This window comes from Penicillium diatomitis (assembly GCF_028827545.1).
Source record: "Penicillium diatomitis strain IBT 30728 chromosome Unknown utg000004l_segment0_segment0, whole genome shotgun sequence".
In the NCBI taxonomy this organism is placed as follows: domain Eukaryota; kingdom Fungi; phylum Ascomycota; class Eurotiomycetes; order Eurotiales; family Aspergillaceae; genus Penicillium; species Penicillium diatomitis.
Window position 1 is genome coordinate 668,319 of NW_026623176.1, and position 17,905 is coordinate 686,223.

At 51.8% G+C, this 17,905-nt stretch overlaps 7 protein-coding genes across 7 annotated transcripts; 5 read left to right on the forward strand and 2 right to left on the reverse strand.

The window, feature by feature from the left end:
• Positions 1–1,215: 1,215 nt before the first annotated feature.
• Positions 1,216–4,571, forward strand: N7539_003555 (uncharacterized protein; the record flags this gene model as incomplete). The annotated part of the gene is made up of 5 exons (XM_056933157.1): positions 1,216–1,281; positions 1,362–1,505; positions 1,560–1,649; positions 1,823–3,411; positions 3,482–4,571. Coding segments are annotated over 5 exons (2,979 nt in total), but the record flags the coding sequence as incomplete, so codon positions are not given.
• Positions 4,572–5,725: 1,154 nt separating this feature from the next.
• N7539_003556 (coenzyme A transporter) lies at positions 5,726–6,960 on the forward strand (the record flags this gene model as incomplete). Its single annotated transcript, XM_056933158.1, has 2 exons — positions 5,726–5,890; positions 5,977–6,960. 2 exons carry the CDS (start codon positions 5,726–5,728, stop codon positions 6,958–6,960), a joined length of 1,149 nt encoding a protein of 382 aa, XP_056790699.1.
• A 566-nt stretch (positions 6,961–7,526) lies between these two features.
• N7539_003557 (RNA-binding ATPase activator ESF2) lies at positions 7,527–8,905 on the forward strand (the record flags this gene model as incomplete). Its single annotated transcript, XM_056933159.1, has 4 exons — positions 7,527–7,996; positions 8,117–8,365; positions 8,445–8,466; positions 8,585–8,905. 4 exons carry the CDS (start codon positions 7,527–7,529, stop codon positions 8,903–8,905), a joined length of 1,062 nt encoding a protein of 353 aa, XP_056790700.1.
• Positions 8,906–9,535: 630 nt separating this feature from the next.
• N7539_003558 (ribosome-binding protein NMD3) lies at positions 9,536–11,443 on the reverse strand (the record flags this gene model as incomplete). The annotated part of the gene is made up of 7 exons (XM_056933160.1): positions 9,536–10,333; positions 10,390–10,485; positions 10,549–10,892; positions 10,966–11,081; positions 11,138–11,195; positions 11,253–11,317; positions 11,376–11,443. 7 exons carry the CDS (start codon positions 11,441–11,443, stop codon positions 9,536–9,538), a joined length of 1,545 nt encoding a protein of 514 aa, XP_056790701.1.
• A 224-nt stretch (positions 11,444–11,667) lies between these two features.
• Positions 11,668–13,731, forward strand: N7539_003559 (RsfS/YbeB/iojap family protein; the record flags this gene model as incomplete). The annotated part of the gene is made up of 1 exon (XM_056933161.1): positions 11,668–13,731. The coding sequence occupies one exon, from the start codon at positions 11,668–11,670 to the stop codon at positions 13,729–13,731; it is 2,064 nt and encodes a 687-aa protein (XP_056790702.1).
• A 379-nt stretch (positions 13,732–14,110) lies between these two features.
• pex12 (ubiquitin-protein ligase peroxin 12) lies at positions 14,111–15,719 on the forward strand (the record flags this gene model as incomplete). Its single annotated transcript, XM_056933162.1, has 2 exons — positions 14,111–14,168; positions 14,293–15,719. 2 exons carry the CDS (start codon positions 14,111–14,113, stop codon positions 15,717–15,719), a joined length of 1,485 nt encoding a protein of 494 aa, XP_056790703.1.
• Positions 15,720–16,054: 335 nt separating this feature from the next.
• Positions 16,055–17,787, reverse strand: N7539_003561 (glycoside hydrolase family 125 protein; the record flags this gene model as incomplete). Its single annotated transcript, XM_056933163.1, has 3 exons — positions 16,055–16,326; positions 16,385–17,592; positions 17,660–17,787. 3 exons carry the CDS (start codon positions 17,785–17,787, stop codon positions 16,055–16,057), a joined length of 1,608 nt encoding a protein of 535 aa, XP_056790704.1.
• Between the last annotated feature and the right edge of the window lie 118 nt (positions 17,788–17,905).

A 17,905-nucleotide genomic window follows, 5' to 3' on the forward strand; every position in this document is an offset into this window, starting at 1 on the left:
CATAAACTGGTGTTAGTATGACCTTGGGTGATAGTAGACTTCGCTATGGTAGACGCTTAACTAGTATCATTCATTTGATTTGAGACGGGTCTCCTGCGTGAAGCTCTCGTGTGGTTCAGTATTGACAGCCGTCAAGAGTCAGAGTACATCTTAGAGGGCAGGATGACAGAATCTCATAGGCAGAAGGACCTGAGGCCTCATATTTGGTTTGATAAATCAGCATGTAGAGGTCATTCCATGTCCACCTTGAAGACTTGTCAGACTTTCACCGATCAATTTAATATTCATGGAAGTGAAAAGCGTCCTCCCAGTGGACAATAAACCCCCGACATGATGAGGAGCGCAAATTAAGAGATTCAACGTAAAACTTGACGTTTTGCGAAGTCGAAGCTAAGTCGATGCATTGGATAAAATCTTCAGGCTCCAGCGAGTCGAACGAGTACAAACAAAGCCAGATTTGGTCCCTGGTGGATGGTTCATGCGCGTAGCGGGTCAAGGAGGATGAGGACAAGAAGGAGAGGAAGGGTCGCAACCTCCGAGGGACTTCCGGGAAATGTGGGCAGCCTCACGCTTCAGGCTGGTTTTTGTCTTTAGCTCCCGCTGCTCCTCCTCTCAGCCAATCAGAGGTCTCTGAGCCAGGGCGCGGTTGATCGACCGCTCCTCTTTCTGCGCTTCTTCTTTGCATTGAACGTTCTTCCTTTACATTTCTCTCTCGTGAGACGCGTTCTTTCAACCTTCTTCGTTCCCAGTCCTGATCTTGAGCCAACAATCCCACAGAGCAACTTGTTCCCACGCGCGACGCATCTCTATCAGTATGTGAGCACTCCACTTTGCTATACTTCAACTGCTCCGCGCTCCGATTCGTGTCGATTGCAGCGCAACCTCCGATGAGTCCCGCTTGAGTCGTCATGGTCAACCCGCCGGGATGAGTTAAGGACGAGACTATCATGCCGCACTCAATTTTTGTCTCCTGCTTTCCATTTACACACATCGCTTTGTATGTCTGAAGATTGTTGCTGACTGTCGCGTGCTGCTCTAGTTGGTTTTCTTTGCGGTGTCTCTCGCTAGTCTCTGGTAGACTGGCGCGCGGCGTATTACATTCGACGATATTATGGTACGCCTTCATGATCTTCTACCAAAAATGGAGCATTTCATTCTGCACGAATCGACGAAGTTCGCGAAGATCCTTGGAACGTCGGCTGATCGAACGCTCAGGTTCTGTACAAGCGCAAACCGGTTCAATACCTGCCACGGCCTGTAATTGAGGATGAAAGCTCAGAGGTACCAAGAAACGACATCGCACAACCAGGGAGAGTGGAATGAGAAGAGGCTCTTATTAACTGTCGAGTCTCATTTGGCAGGTTTGGGTCATTCCAGAGACCAATGAGGTCTTCACGAGTTATGAGCCGTATCTCCAGCGGATGGACTTCTATAAATCCCGTCGATTCATTTGTGAAATAACGGGACATTCCGGCATGACCTTCTTTGAGGCCCTTCGAAGCGAGGTATGTTGGTTGATGAGCGGGCTTTTTGCGACGGCCGCTGACTATGCGCAACAGCTCGAGGAATCCCGCGAGGTCAACAACAGTTTCCCTGAAGCCCTGAAGGAGCCAATATTACGTCGCATTCAGTTTTCTACGACCTCTAGAGTTGACAATCTGGGTATGCAGTCCAGAACTTGACTTTCCATGCCAGTTCGAGAACGTTCCAACTGACTATATACTCTTTGCTCTCACAGTTGACGAGATCTACGAGGTGAGTCTGACTGTGCGGGTGAAGTGAACTGTGTGTGAGATCGATGTCCCTCTAACCTTCTTCAAAGGAATTCAAAACCGACTTCTATCCCGGAGAGCCAGTCTTGATCCTTCTGGAAGACAACAGCCGCATTCATGGAACGATCAGAGATAAGGCCAATTTCCCAGAGCAACTCTATGCGGACGGCACCATCAAGACCTCCGCATATGCGAGGTATTTGGTCAAGATCTCCGACCGACCCAATGAAGAGGCTCTCCTGGATCAAGACCACATCACTCGGGATCGGAAGTCATTTACCAAGTTGATGCTTCGAGGGTTCATCAAGAACAATGTCACGCGAGAGTCGTGGACGGGTGCTCCCTGGTTGGTAAAACCGTCTGTCGCGGAGGAATACAAGATCTCCACCGAGGTACCCAAGCACTTGCAATATGGTACCAAGGTGGCAGAGAAGAAGGCCATGAAGAAGGCGGACCAAGACGGATTCTTTGGATTCTTCTCATCGCAGCAGCTGCCAGAACTCAAACCTGCTGTGAAAGGTGCAAAATCCAAGCTCACCGCCCATGACCACGCCAAAACCCGCGACGCACAGTATTTGGAATACCAACGCTCTCTGAACGGTAATCCAACCTTTTTGCCACCAGGGAATCCCCTCCGTCCCACAAAGCCACCGCTGGTCGGTGATAAGAAGACGCCGCAGCCTTCAGTTGTCCCTAAGAGCGAACCGCGACTACCCTCACCCCCACCCATCAAATATCCTATCGAGGATTTGGAGATCACGCCAAACAAAGACAAAAATCACCGCCCAACCTTGAAGTTTTTGATGGTGGGGGATACGGATGATGATGGATCTGAGGGTCTGTTGCCGGACGACGTGGAACCCGAATCTGTGGGACTTCTTCTCGAGACCTGGAACACGCTCAACGTCTACTGCGAGGTGTATCAGCTCGACTCGTTCACTTTCGATGACTTTGTGCAGGCAATGCGGTTCTCATCGGAGGTCACAGACTGCGAGTTGTTCGTAGAGATTCACTGCGCGCTTCTCAAGACACTGGTAGACTCGGAGTTCAACGGTGGGGCTACACGGATCTCTCTACCAGAGATTCAGTCAGAATCTTCCGATGATTCTGAGGATTCAGATGCCGGTGAGGCTGAAGAGAGCGACGAGGAGGAAGAAGAGGAGGAGGAGCCTGCACCAGCCAGGAGAATGACCACTCGCAGCAGTCTGGCCAAGAAAGAGGCCCAGGACCTCCAAGCGCAACTGGAGGATTCCGAGCAGGAAGAGCGCATCCACCGAGCGGACGAGATGTTCGACGATTATAGCTGGATCGACCGCCTTCGTCGCCGCGATTTCCGCAACGGTGGATGGGAAATGGTCATGGTTGGTCTACTAAATCAGCTTTCTGTTCGCCCTCGCCTTCAGCAGACTTGCCACGAGGTCCTGAAGCATCTTGCGCCCATTGATGAGCCCCCCACGCAGCAGACCGCGAGAGACCAGTATCGGACCCTCGATATCAACCTGCGAGTGAAAGCCCTCGAGATCATCTGCATGTTGAGTCTGGAGACAAGGGCCATTCGGAACTACATGGAGGAATGCAATGTTCAGATGACCGATTCTCGCAAGGTGAAGATCGAGCACCAAAAATCTCGCAAAGCCGCGTAAGTGCACTTTGTCTTGGCAGGAACCCATGTTGAAAGAATGTAATACTGACCCCGAACGTGTGCCTAGTGTCCATGATCTGAGGCTCCTCCAGCAAGAGCGCAAGGCACTTCAGCCCGAACAAGACAAGACCGCTGAGAAACCTGCTACGCCTGTACCAGAGCTTGAGGGGCTCGATGATTCCCGATTGACTGGTCTAGACGGTGACTCGGAGATGCCTCTGGACACAGACGACGAAGATTCTCACCTGACTCTGACCCGTTCGCTTCGAGGCGGCGCAGATCGCGCCGCGGAGCGCAAACGCAAGCAAGAAGAGGAGCGGGAGCGAAAGGAGCTCTTGGCCAAACAGCCCAAGGGTTCCAAGCAGTACCAGCGCGTCTTGAGGAAGATCGAGGACCAAAAAACCAAGATCAGGAAGATCGAAGAGAAAATCGAGTCAGTTGAAAATGACCTCCGGGAGGCCGACTGCCCTCGGACCAAATGTCTCGGTCTCGACCGCTTCTGCAACCGATATTGGTGGTTCGAACGTAACGCGATGCCTCATGGTGGCATGCCCGATAGCTCCACAGCGGAAGCTGGGTATGCGAACGGTCGCCTTTGGGTTCAAGGGCCCGATGAAATGGAACGTACTGGCTTCATCGAGCTCACCGATGAACAACGAAAACAATATCAGAAGCAGTTCCACACGACGCCGGCTGAGCGCAAGAAGCATGAGGAGGGCCCTACGCATGTGTCGAACGCTCGGGAGTGGGGTTACTACGATGACCCCGAAGCTATTGAGCAATTGATCCAGTGGCTGGACACGCGCGGTCATCGTGAGAGCAAACTCGTCAAAGAGCTCCGCCTCCAGCAGCACGCGATCACCAAGTCCATGGAAAAGCGCCGATCATATTTAAGCCTGAGCGCTCAACGAGCTGAATCAGAGGAATTGCCCACAAAACGCGTGACTACGCGGCAGAAAACCTACGTGGACGTTAATGAGCATCGTCTTCGCTGCCTGCGATGGCAAAATGGCACATCGATGAGCGAGAATGGCCACCTTCACGTTGACCCTGAGCGGCCCGCCAAGCGGCAGAAGCGGAACGCCGATGACTCGCGCGGCGGCCGAGGCACGCGGGCCAAGGCGCCCGCCCGTCGAGCGTCACGCCGTGGGACTTGATCGAGCCCCTCGGCGTGATCTGCATCACGGGTTGAACGTTATTTTCTCTGCAGAGGGCAGCCACACCTAACGTCGCTTAGATACCACGGTTCTCCTCTTGCATGTATTTTCCTCCAGTTTCCTTCTCTGCGATCACGCGACCCACGAATCTGCACTCTTGTTGATGTATCATATTTGCATACCGGAGAGAGACCTGCATTCTGTACAGTTCCAAAGCATCTCCAAAGGGCAAGTCATGCGGACTTCGGGTTTGTTCATGTTGTCTCGGTGGACATTCCCAATCAAACGTTTGATAGATGACGAACAGCGACATAGATTCTTTCAAACATTGATTTCAGAATCCCATAAGCTGCGAATGCATTTTGCGAATCAAGATCGATATGCAAAAATGTAGTGATAAGTGAGACGCATAGTACTAGTACTTGCTCACCAGTTGTTAACGTGTTCCCCATCACGTAATCTCCAAGTCACTGTGGCCAAGTCGACGGGGCAGTCGCCAACTGGAGAGTGAACTTGTGAAGGGCTACGAAGTTACGAACTTACCATCGCCGGCAAACCTTGCGTAATACTTTGTAACGTATTGTAAAATACTGGTTCTTGTCCGGCCAACCGGCGGTTACACTCGGGAGGCGGCTGGTATCGGCTTGTCAGTCCTTACGCCGAGCCCGCAGTAATGCGGCATGCCCGTGGCAGTCCGACGTCAGTGAATGCTCACACGGCGGCAGAATCTCCAAGAGAGTCTGGTCATTCCACATCTTTCGCAACCATCGTGCTCAAGTAGACATAAGACACAAGTCCCCTTGCAATCAGACCAGTGCGACCCGAGTGAGACGGGGAAAGTCTCTTTCATCCCCGTTAATCAAAGGCCTCCCGACGAGCTGCCGGTAACCCGAGCCTTTTTCCTGCCAAAAATTATCGCCGAGTGATCACGAGGGGTGCAGAAACCATCGCTAGTTTTCCCCAGAGATAAGACCCGGATTCTCTCCACTCCGAATGCGCCTCGACCGCACAGGATCGGTCCCCGACAGTTCAGTTTGATTCTTTGCATGTCAACTGTTCTAACAGACAATGCACGACTTGATTCTATCGCTCGCACAAACCATTACCATCAGTCACATCACAACCCGGAGCCGTCTCCGCAGACCTTATCCCCGATGAGTGAAGTCGCGCAAACCGAATCCTCAATTGCTGGCGGCGCCGGTAATTCGACCACGTCGAACACCGCAGTTGACACCACGAAAAGCGGCGGGACCGTGAAAACACGAAGTGTCGACTATGTTTTGCGAAGTGGCCTTGCTGGAGGGTTAGCAGGCTGTGCGGTAAGCTGACACGAACGCCGTCCACACTGTTGGACCGAGGCAATGCTCGAAGACCCTGCTGACCGGGCGGCGCTCTGTTTCTCCAGGCCAAAACTGTCGTGGCTCCCCTGGATCGGGTCAAAATTCTGTTCCAGGCCTCAAATCCTCAATTTGCCAAATACACCGGTAGCTGGGCTGGTCTTTCAGCTGCCATTCGCGACATTAAACGCTATGAAGGGGCCCGAGGTCTTTTTAAAGGCCACTCTGCGACCCTCCTCCGCATCTTTCCCTACGCTGGTATCAAATTCCTTGCATATGAACAAGTCCGCGCGATCGTCATCCCCTCGCCCGAGAAAGAAACTGCCATACGCCGCCTTTTGTCCGGCAGCCTGGCCGGCATCACTTCCGTTTTCTTCACATACCCATTAGAGCTCGTCCGAGTTCGACTAGCTTTTGAAACGAAAAAATCATCGCGCTCATCATTAACGGACATCTGTCGCCAAATATACAATGAACGTGCTGCACTTCCTTCGACAGGTGCGGCAGTGAGCGCGGGAGGCCAGACCACGTCGGCCACCATCGCCACCGCAGAGACCGTTGCCGCGACGGTCAACCAGGTTGTACCACGTAGCGGACTAGCGAATTTCTACCGTGGATTTGGCCCCACAATCCTGGGAATGTTGCCTTACGCCGGTGTGTCCTTCTTGACTCACGACACGGTAGGCGACTGGTTACGGACCCCTGCTATTGCCCAGTACACGACGATACCGGCGTCTGAGTCGAAGCCAAAGAAGGGCTCACGCCAACCTCAGCTTACCGCCACAGCCGAACTATTTTCTGGTGCGGTGGCTGGCGTCGTCTCACAGACCTCATCCTATCCACTTGAGGTGATCAGGCGGCGTATGCAGGTCGGTGGTGCTGTGGGTGGGGGTCAGAGACTCGGTATCCTTGACACGGGCCGCAAAATTTGGCTTGAGCGAGGGTTCCGCGGGTTCTGGGTAGGCTTGACCATCGGGTACATCAAGGTCGTGCCCATGGCAGCAACGGCCTTCTTCGTTTACGAAAGATTAAAGTGGTCTCTGGGCATTTGAAGCGTTGTTGTTCAGCTCGAATGGTCGGTCTTCAGGCGGCGAACTGGGTCTCTATGGGCTTACTAACTTCCTGCTGCGACCATCTACACTTTTTCTTGGCGATTATATCACGATAGAATATGTCACTCACACAAGTTGTACATACGCTATGGGCTGTTGACTCTGCTTCAGATGCGAACTCTCTTCATCAATAGCGTTTGCTATGTTATGGAAGCAATCAAGTTGTCCTAAACAGATTTCAATGCACGTTCTCCTCATACTGTCTGACAAGCATGTTATTACAAGTAGCTAGTAGCATATACTACTACATTATCAGCTTGCGAATATTTTATTGTCTCCGATCAAATATGACATGCATTACAATAGCTATTAGCCACACCCACCATTTCGTCACTGGTATCCAAACGGTCGCAGATAAGGCGGAGTTATCGACCCGCGCACGGACCAGTTCTGGATCACCGGCGGGAAAAAAAGTTGCGGACTTTTGACGGCGAAACACTGTGGCCGCGCTTGAGCAAAACCGGGCTTTTTCGAAGCATTTGATCCCGCAAGAACACCGTTCCGACATGACTACACGAAAGCACAATGAATTTCTAGACGTCGCAAGTGACGAGGATGAGGTCGATGTCCGGGGCTATTCCTCGGAGGAGAATGACGCCAAGTCAAAAGGCCGAGCCGTGAAGAAGCGCCGCACCGACACGCAGGATTTTTTCGGTCTCGAGTCTGACGAGGACCTGTCGGAGGAGGAAGAGGATGAGACCTCCCGGAGCGATGTCAAGGGAAAGGGTCGCAAGCAATTGAGGCCGAAGACGAAGAGCGCGGGTACTTCTTCCCAAGACGTGGAGCGGGAAGAGACCGACGCGGACGAGGACGATGAGCACAAAGAGGGTGATGAGAAGGAACACGCCAAAGACGACCACGAATCGCCGGAGCAGAAGAAATTTAAAAAGGTGCTTTCTACAAAGTTGCTTAAGAAACCTAAGAAGGACAAGAGTGGCGTTGTTTATCTTTCTTCACTGCCGCCATATCTCAAACCGTGAGTGGAAGTCCTTTGCCTTCTTTCATCGCGCAAGCTCAGAGGTACATGCGCTATGTACTATGAGCGATCGCGATGGTACATTGTATGATAGCTAGTTGACTCGGTTCTCTACTACAGGTTCGCACTGAAGAATATTATGGAAAAACGTGGATTCGGTCCCATTCGCAAAGTCTTCTTCGCCCCCCTCGTTCCTAGCAACTCTTCAAGCCAGAGAAAAAGCAACAAGCGGAAGCTCTATTCCGAGGGTTGGATTGAATTCGAATCGAAAAAAACCGCTCGTCTAGCGGCCGAGGCGATGAATGCTCGTCCGCTTGGCGGGCCCAAGGGAATGTATTATCGCGACGACGTTATTAACATGCGCTACTTGTGAGCTCTCCCTGCCAATCTGGCGTTCGATTTAGAAGTCCGTTATTTGCTAACATCAAGCCTTCCTCTTACCGTTCAGATCCGGATTCAAATGGGCAGATGTAAGTGACCATTTGCTCCTTTGTTGTGACTACCTAGAGATCACGGAATCGATCATTTGCTCCGATGCCTTTCAATTTCCCTCCATGATGCACAAGAAAACTAACCGAGTCTCTCTAGCTAATGGAAACCGTGCAACGTGAACGATCCGAGCGGGAAAGTAAGCAGCGCATGGCTGATATCCGAGCCCGAAAGGAAGAGAAGGTCTTCCTCGCAGGTGTCGAGGCAGGCCGTCGTCTGGACGGCATCACTCAAAAGAACGAAGAGAAGAGGAAGCGCAAGGCCGAGGCCGAGGGACAAGTCGAAGGCGACAAGAAGGAGCCGAAAATGCCCGCTCCCGTGCGCAGACGCTTTGTTCAGAACGACGTCGTTACGACGACGCAGAAGAGCGAAAAGGCGATCGATAATGACGCGAAGCGTGTTCTGGGCAAGATTTTCTAGAATCGTTTCCCGCCTGTATTCTTTTTCAATATGGGGCGTTCGGCGATGGTATACGACTGGTCTACGTAGTCTTTGGTCATTTGAATGGCGACCTTATCAATTTTTCATACACGATGATTCCGGCGGAGGTATCATGTCGGATGTCTTGTCAGCCTAGGCTTGTTGAAATCCATTGCGATATCCAGATTTGGCGGAGTGTGGCTGGTCTCAATTCGAAAGGCAGCTCCTACCTATGAGCGTGCTTGGAAGGTCATCATTGCATTGCATGCGGAAAAGTCTTGCTTAGCTATGGAGCTTAGTATTCAAAGTGCACAGAGTGCCTTCCCTCTCGGCTAATTGAGAGAAAACAACCTCAAGCACGGCCTAATCGAATTCGCATAGTTCACTCCTCGACATAGGATAGAGTTAAGTCTTACTGACAACAGCCATGTAGCCTTTTAAATGCGACAGCAAATATACGAAGCAAAAGTGTATTTCATGAGTATGTTCAATGAAGCTTTTAGTTCCGGTTCGCCCCAAATCATATGTCAAAAGAAACAGTGACGGAACACTGTAACAAAAGCTGAGAAGGAAAAAAAAACAAACGCCAGCCATGATCATCAAGGATATCACTCGCATAAGGTATCATTCTTATTCGTTCATGTTCAGCTCATCGAAATCATCGAGAAGCTCATCCATGTCGATCTTCGGCACCTCATCGTCACTGCCACTGTCCTCATCCATCTGCTCAGGATTGCGACGAGACTTGTACAAGTCGAGAGTCTGGCGAAGCTCCTGATCCTCTTCAACATCGCGCAAGAACATTTCAAAGTCCTGCTCGAGGCGATCTTGCTCCTGCTCTTGACGACGAGTTTGAAGGGCTTCCTCCTCATATTCGCGAGCCATACGCTTGAGGCGCCAGGCACGGTTCTTGGGCTTCTTCTTGCGTGCGTAGTGCTTCTTCACGAGCACTACGTCCGGGATCGTGGATCCGTACTGGTTGCTGGCCTCAATAGCCTCGAAGTTTGGGTCGTTGAAGACCGTACCGGTCAAGTGGTAGCCCAGAACAGAGTCACCAACGTGCAAGATACCGCCAAGGTGAGTTCTGGTATAGTAGGTAGTATCGTTGTTACCAAGATCCGATGCACGCGCAACAGTGGCTTCGGACAACTGGTAGCGTCCAGTTGAGTGACCGAGGGGCTCAATATCCATGACAATAAACTCTTTCAGTTCTGTTACATCGGCAAGATTCTTGAATGGGGAACGCCAGTAGGTGTTGCTAGTGACATCGGCGGTTTGGAGAGTGAGGGGGTCGAGGAGATTAATGGCGGTTCCGACACGGTGGCAGAGGGTCAGAGGCGAAATGTTGCCGCATTGGCGAGCAAGCTTGATGGGCAGAGCGACGAGATCATCCTTGCAGATGGGAATCAGTTCCACGGAGAAAGTGAACTACATCATGATGTTAGTACTTGGTTCGAGGCGATCTCCATTCGACTGGAGCTGACCTTGTAGGATTTTGTAGAGGTGTGAATATCCATGGAAATCAACTCCTGGGACTTCTTCATCTTGCAGGGAATCGTGGACTGAAGGAAGTCCACCATCTGTACTCAGTTAGCGACAGCTCTTCGTCGGTGTTCTCGTGCGAGAGGAGTCGAAGCAATTACCTTCTCGGCGTGATTGCGCTGCGCGAAATAGAAATCGAGACCATCCTTGGCTTCCTTGATATTGACTGTATCTTTGTGGGCGCCGGCCTTCAAAATCAGCTGCTCCAAATACAGGAACGTCCGCTTGTGCGGGACCTTTTGTCGGACCTGAACCGAAGCTCGCCAAGTGTTGTGAGTATAACTCTTCTTGCAGTCGTCGCACTGTTGAGAGGCAACAACGTATTCCACCTCAAACGTCTGCTGGACAATGGTACCCTGGAATGCCTCTTGCTGAATAGTGATCTTGACTTTAATACGGCGAGAATGGGGCTCCGTCCAGATAAAACTGGCGTCGATAATCCGCACTGGAGTGAGCGATCAAAAGTAAGCGACATGGTCAGTTTATGCGACGGTGCTCCCGGACACCACCCGACATACCTTTATTCAAACCGCGAAGTCGGCGCAGGCAGACAGCCAAAAGCTCCTTCGACTCGGGAGTTGCGACGACCCAGCTGTTTGGTGGTTGCAACCAACGCTCACAATCACGGCAGCAGCTAGAGACAACAGTAAGCAAACCGCCCGCTACTCAAACAAAGGTCACGATACGCACTGAAGGGTTCCTTCTCTTTGAATGCCCTGGGAGACATCGACGGTGTTGCGAAGACACTCTGCAATTTTTGTTAGTGGTTTCTTCCTTTGAATGAAGAGTTAAAATGTATGCGTACCGGAGCAAAGAGCACCAGCAGAAGCTGTTCCATCGATCGGGGCACCACAATTACAACACAGGATACTGTTTGTAAATAGTAAGCTTGTGTTCGCATCTTCGATATTTGGGAGAAGATACTTACGTCGCCATCATGACAGGCTGCTCTTGCAGCCCTGTCATAGGTACGGGGGCATCCAGATCCATCGACATGGTGGATTTAAAACACCAAAATGTCTAGTTCAGAGTGAATGCACTTTTGTAAAAAGAGCGATTTGTAACAATTGCCCCGCCCCGATAGGAATCTTTTTCTGTCAATGACTAATCTGTTTGCATGATTTGCACTTAGCGATAGCAAGGCTCGGTGGATCCTCCGAAGGCAAAGCCGCACTCGCGTGCTCCATCTCATCGCCAACCTTTCTGGAGGTTACGCAATCATGAGTAGAGCTTTACTGAGAGGCGCTGCGTGCCAATCCTGTCGCCATGAGATTTTGCGATCATTCATTGCTGTTACGGGCATACCGATGCCTCACATAACCATTTCCAGACCTCCTAGTCTCAACTCCAGAGCCTTCTCTGCCGCATCGCCGTTGCGTTCCGATCGTCCTCCCGCGTTCAATCTATCCGATATCAATCATTCACCTGTCGAAAATGAAGATTTACAGAGGGAAAATGGGCGGTCTGCATCGCACGTTCCATGGTACCTGCAGGAAGATAAAGAAACAGCCGAGGAACGCCTTGTGCCTGGCGATCACATCCCCGAGACCCCCGAAGACTCCCCCGAAATGCTCCCAACACTTCTCGAATACGTCTACAAAGAGGTCGGCCTCGATCAACTGAAACTTTATGATTTGCGGGGCCTTGAGGCCCCTGCGGCCTTGGGCGCCAATGTGATCATGGTCATTGGAACGGCGCGCAGTGTGAAGCATTTGAACGTCTCTGCTGACCGTCTGTGTCGCTGGCTTCGAAGTCAATACAAGCTTTCTCCACATGCGGATGGACTTCTTGGACGCAATGAATTGAAGATCAAACTCCGACGAAAGGCCAAACGCGCTCGTGCGGCCAGTCACGCTGGAACAACGATTGATGAGAAAGACGATGGCATCACAACTGGTTGGATCTGTGTCAATGCTGGAGTCGTTGATAAGGACATGAAGAAGACGAGTCTTGCAGATGCTGGGCTTGAAGGCTTCGGGCAGGTAGAACTTGGAACGAACGTCGTGGTCCAGATCTTCACGGAGGAGAAGAGAGCTGAGGTCGATCTCGACGGTCTGTGGGAGAGGACAATCGAACGAGACGAAAGAAATCGGCTGAAAGACATGTCGCAGATTGATTTGAGTAGACAGTCTTCGTCGGACAGTCGTGCCTCTTACAGGATGCGCAATCAAAACGGCCAGAGGCGCGGATTTCACACCATTCGGCCCATCATGACTTCAAGCACTGGGTCTACTAGATCTGAAATGATGGCTGCAATTACGGCAAAAGGAATCACCGCCAAGGCCGCTGAAGTGGAAATGGGTACGGATTCACTGCTTCGGATGCTTCTGTCACTCCCTCACGAGAGAGTCCGCGCTGAGCTTGGCTCTGGGCCCAACGATCGCACCTCTACTGTCTTCTTGCAGCTCTTATACGGAAGCCTGACTAATACTATGTCTGCAAAGGACCTTGCGATCTTCCGCCTGAAGCTTCATTCCATTGCCATCTCAAGGCAACACCCAGCGTACAGTAAGGATGAGCTCTACGGAGCCTTGGAAGACTTTCTTCGTGTCGGCTATGAGCTGGAGGATGAAACTGCTTTTGACATCGTCGCTGCCCTCCTATCTGCACGAGCCGACCGAAAAAGTGGTGGACCTTCTTCGCAATATCTCCCCCAAGAAGATATTGAGCTTGCTTTCCGTGTTCTGGAGCGGCTGAGTCTACGCGGTGTGCCCATTTTTAACTTCAAAGTCTTCAACATGCTATACAAAGTGGTAGATACACCCATCATCAAATCTGGCGCGACTCTGCAAGATGATATGCCCGAGACCGAGCGGCCTGTCATGGGCACTAGCGGCAAGGAATGGACAGCCTCTCAGCGACTCATGCTCAACCGCTTATCCAAGATCGTCTCAGCTGCCGAGGTCGCATTTGACGAGGAGGAAGCCCGAAAACTCATGATTACCCAATTTCAGTGCGAAGACTACGATGGGTTCTGGCGGATATGGCACCAAATACCTCTTAAGGGCACAGGGCGTACCCAGGACGATTACCGAAATCTATTCCAGCTACACGCTGATCTCGGGGAGGAGCGTCGCGCACGCGATTGCTTATCGACGTGGGTGCCCATGATGGGTAACGAAAATCCTGTCATTGAACTGGAGGGCCCAATCGTTACCTCTGTTATGCATTGCCTCTTGGTTGCAGAACCTGAAATCCAGCATCGAGTCGGGGATAGGTCTCCCAGCTTCCATCTCGAGCTCTGGCGGCGATGCCAGGATGCGCTTTCACAGCCACGGTTCTGAAGGTGTGTGTTCTTCTCTGTACTATAGATGAGATCTTGTGTTTTCCATCGATATCATCACACTCTACTTGCACATACCCAGAGAGACCACTTCACCTAGAAGTACGAGCAGCAGGCTTGGGATAATACCTTCTTGTAAAGCTATCAGGTACTGTACGTCGTACTTTGCAGATTTTAGTTTCTACTTTCAACAGTACTACAGTGTGGAGGGTGGGCCCACGGATCAGCGTACCTTAGCGCAGCCCGCCTCGGGCAACTGAGCCTCGGCTGTGATCCCGAGTCTCCAATTCCACCTCGACCACTTCCCCCATTCATCCCCGCGGAGCGCCCATTGACCTACTTGCACACTCGCTGGTTGGGAATGAGCGGCTCCTCGAACAATGGAGTATCTACCCAGTCTCCAACAGGAGTTTGATGAGCAGAAGCCATCACTTTTCGGTGAGTACATCCACATGATCTCCGCTTTTGTCGGCCGCGGAATCCGGGGATGCCCCCTGCTTCTCCACGCCGAATTTGAACGCCTGACTTGAACCATTGGGCTGACGACGATGCTACTCTGTAGAACTACTTGCTGAACAGCAACTCTCCGACCTCCTCCCGCCCTCCCTCCGCTACCTTCTTGCCGTTGCGACACACCGACATCCTCGCTATCTGCTCCGTATTCTCAACTCGTACGACGAAGTCTATGCGCTCCTCTCACTCGTTGTCGAACGCTATTATCTCCGCACGTTTGGCGGATCGTTCACCGAAAACTTTTACTCTCTGAAGCGCGAGCGTGTCCTCCGCACGAAGAATGGCGAAATCCCACGCGCCCAGGTCGGCGCGGCTGGTCCCGTGCGTGATGCCCTAAAGCTGCACTCGACAGACATTTGGAAGAACCTGCTAGTCATGGTCGGAATCCCCTATCTGAAACGAAAACTGGACGAGGGATATGATATACATGCTGCACCACATGCATCCCTCGTCATGGGCGGCGGTCCACGGTACAATCCCAACGACGATCTTCCTCATAATGCGACAATTCGCCAACGAATATTCCACTACTACAAGTGGTTCCTGCGCAACATCTATCCCTCCGTCAACGCAGCATACTATTTCTCCATTTTGGCATTCAATCTTGCCTATCTCTTCGATAATACCAAATACTCCTCCCCCTTCCTGTGGCTAATTGGGACGCGCATTCGGCGGCTAGGAGCTGCAGACCATCGTGCGATTGCCGCTGTGCTGGATTCCAAGCCAGCCTCCGCTGGGACCCGTCGCCACCAACGTCCCGGCTCAGGTCTGATGGGTCTGTTGAGCCCTCAAAATATCTACCCACAGCTCCTCACTTCTCTGCGCTACTTCTTGCCCGCTTCGATCTTCGCCCTTAAATTCCTTGAATGGTGGCACGCAAGTGACTTCTCGCGGCAATTGGCCCGGAAAGCCACCGAGGTTCTCGAACTGCCAGCACCCGTTGTATCGGGGTTAACCAGCCCTGCAGAGCGACGCAAAGCCGGCCAAGAGGAGAAGGAGAAAAAGCAAGCCGAGCAAGAAAAGAAAGCTTCAGGCGACTTGAAATCCGCATTGAAATCAGCCCGACGTCATCAGTCTCCAATCTCCGCGACTTCGTATCTTCCCATTTTCACTGTGCCGCTCCCGCCGGCCGAGACGTCGAGCGCGAATATGTGCCCAGTCTGTCTGAACACACTGGTCAACCCGACAGCGTGCCAGACGGGCTATGTGTTCTGCTATGTGTGTATTTTCCATTGGCTGAATGGCGAGCACCAACGACAGATTGACTTCATGAACGGAGAAGGGGCCGGTGCTCCTTGGGAGGAGGAGATCACAGGCGACGATGACCCTGTAAAGAGCGGCTCGGATGGGACTGAAGATGGAGATAGGATTACCCGCAAGCGTGCTGGAAAATGGGAGAGTGGGAAAGGAAGGTGTCCGGTCACGGGCAGGAGGGTTTTGGGCGGTACAGATGGACTTCGGAGAGTCCTGATTTGAATTGTTCTACGACCGATACGAGAGGGTTCCCTGAGATTACGAGATTGCACATATGAAATGGCGCGTTCCTAGACCTAGAAGCTTAAATCTCTTCGGAAACATACAAATTTAGGCCTCTTCATTGCAAGAGCCCAACTACTGGCATGTTTGCGTAATCGCATGCTCAATTCACGGAAGGATTGCGGGTTTTCCTAATGCACATGTACAATTCCCAGGCAAGGAAGCATCCACGGTTAAGCACGCCGTCGACTCGGCGCCGTGAGAAAACTCTTAGCCCCCTGGGGGCCATGTATTCAGCACGTCTTTCAAAGATGCGCCTCGAGAGGTCTTCCACCCTAGTCAATGACATAGGCTTCCGCGTTGTCCCCAAAGAGTAAATGCGGCCGCTCTTTCGCTACCTTTAGAATGGTCTGCGCAAAGACGGAGTTGGCCCACGCGAACCAAGGACGAGTGTAGATCTCGATGTTGGTGACATTGATTGACTCATGGACGAGACCCAGTAAGCTAGAGTCACGAACCAAGTTGATGCAGTCGAGAATCTCCGTGTCATTGTCGGAAGTCATGGCCTGCATCAACAGGGACATCGGCCAGGCATTTTCGAGCCCAACTAGATAAAGTCAGTCAAAATGGAGCGGACGACTCTTAGGTCAAAGTCGTGGTCTTACTGTGCGGACCGCCAATTCCGTGGAAGGCAGGACCCTCGAGATAGTATGGATTGCCACCTTTCTCAGTGATCATCTTGCGAGTGTTTTGATACGTCTCATCCTTCTTGTCGAGAAAGTCAAGGTACGGGAGTGATAGTAGAGACGGAATATTGGCGTCATCCATCAGGGTTCGGGACCCATAGCCGTCGACCTCGAAAGCATACACATCGCCGTATCTGGGATCATTGATGATCGCATGCTCTTTCACGGAATTCGCCAAGCTGGAACCGCGGCGCTCCAGCTTCTCGGCGACATCATCTGGACCACCGGCAGCTTTGATGACTTTGGCTATCTTTTGGAGTTGCACAGACATCATTGCGTTCGGGGGGGTGAAGTAACCAAAAATTGTAGCGTCGTCACTCGGGCGGAAAGCACTTCGAATGAGACCTGTACCGCCATTGAGGGGATTTCCAATACCTTTCAAATTGAGCGTTTCTGTGCCTGTGTTTGTCTCCCGCTGGAAAGTGTATTGATTAGTGACAAATTGATTCTGGGAGTTAAACGTCGGCTGTGATTGAGCATCCAGTACGGTGAGAACAGTCTGTAATGCCTGATACCACCGGTCGGTCAGGAACTCTGTGGAACCAGTCTTCTCATAGAACTCTGTGCCGAGAAGGAGGAAATGCGCGAGGGAATCGAGTTCATATTTGCATTCAAACACAAAAGAATTGTCGTAAGGCGGGCTCACGGTGTCCTTCTGAGTGCTTTTCTCGGGGGAGATGCCACTTGCAGAAGGTGGCTGGAAAGCATTGCAGTAAGGCGACTGGATGACAAACTCGGCCTGGGTGTGAATTGCCCCCAAAATGAGATTGTAGATGCTCTTATCCTTCTTGGCGAGGGCCTGGTAGTTGGTGAGCTGGTTGGTTGAGTCGCGCAGCCACTCTGCGTTGATATCGCCGGTGACAATGAACGTCTGGAGGCCGGTCCATTGCGCAGAGTCCCGCTTGTTTGACTTTTTTGACACTGCCGCCGTTTCATTCTGGTGCCAGCGAATAGTTGTGTCTAGAGTATTTGGGAACGCATTTCGGAACAGTTGCGCTAGATCTTTGTCCACCAGACGCGAAGTAACATCCTCAATGACCTGTTCGACCGAAGCCGACGAAAAGGTACGGCATGCAGGGTCTGGGCGTTGATAGGGGAGATTCAAGGGTCCTCCACTGTATGGGCCACTAGTGAAAGATGAGTTCACATTCATACATCACATAGAGGATTTACAGGCCCGATCAGTATACATACTGCGGCGTCGATGCGTAGGAGGTGTAGTCAGGACACGCTCGTCGATGGACGGTAGGACTATCGCGACCCGGCAGCGCAGAAGTTGACGAGGCTAGCAAGCCTCCAAGCAGTAGGGCTGACAGCGGCATTGTTGACAGCTTGGGCCTGTCGAATGATTTCCAAGGTCGCGCGGTCAAGTATGGGCTCAGAACGGAGCATAAATAGAACAAAGGCCGATCATCGCGCCTGCCGATCCTCCGTCAGACA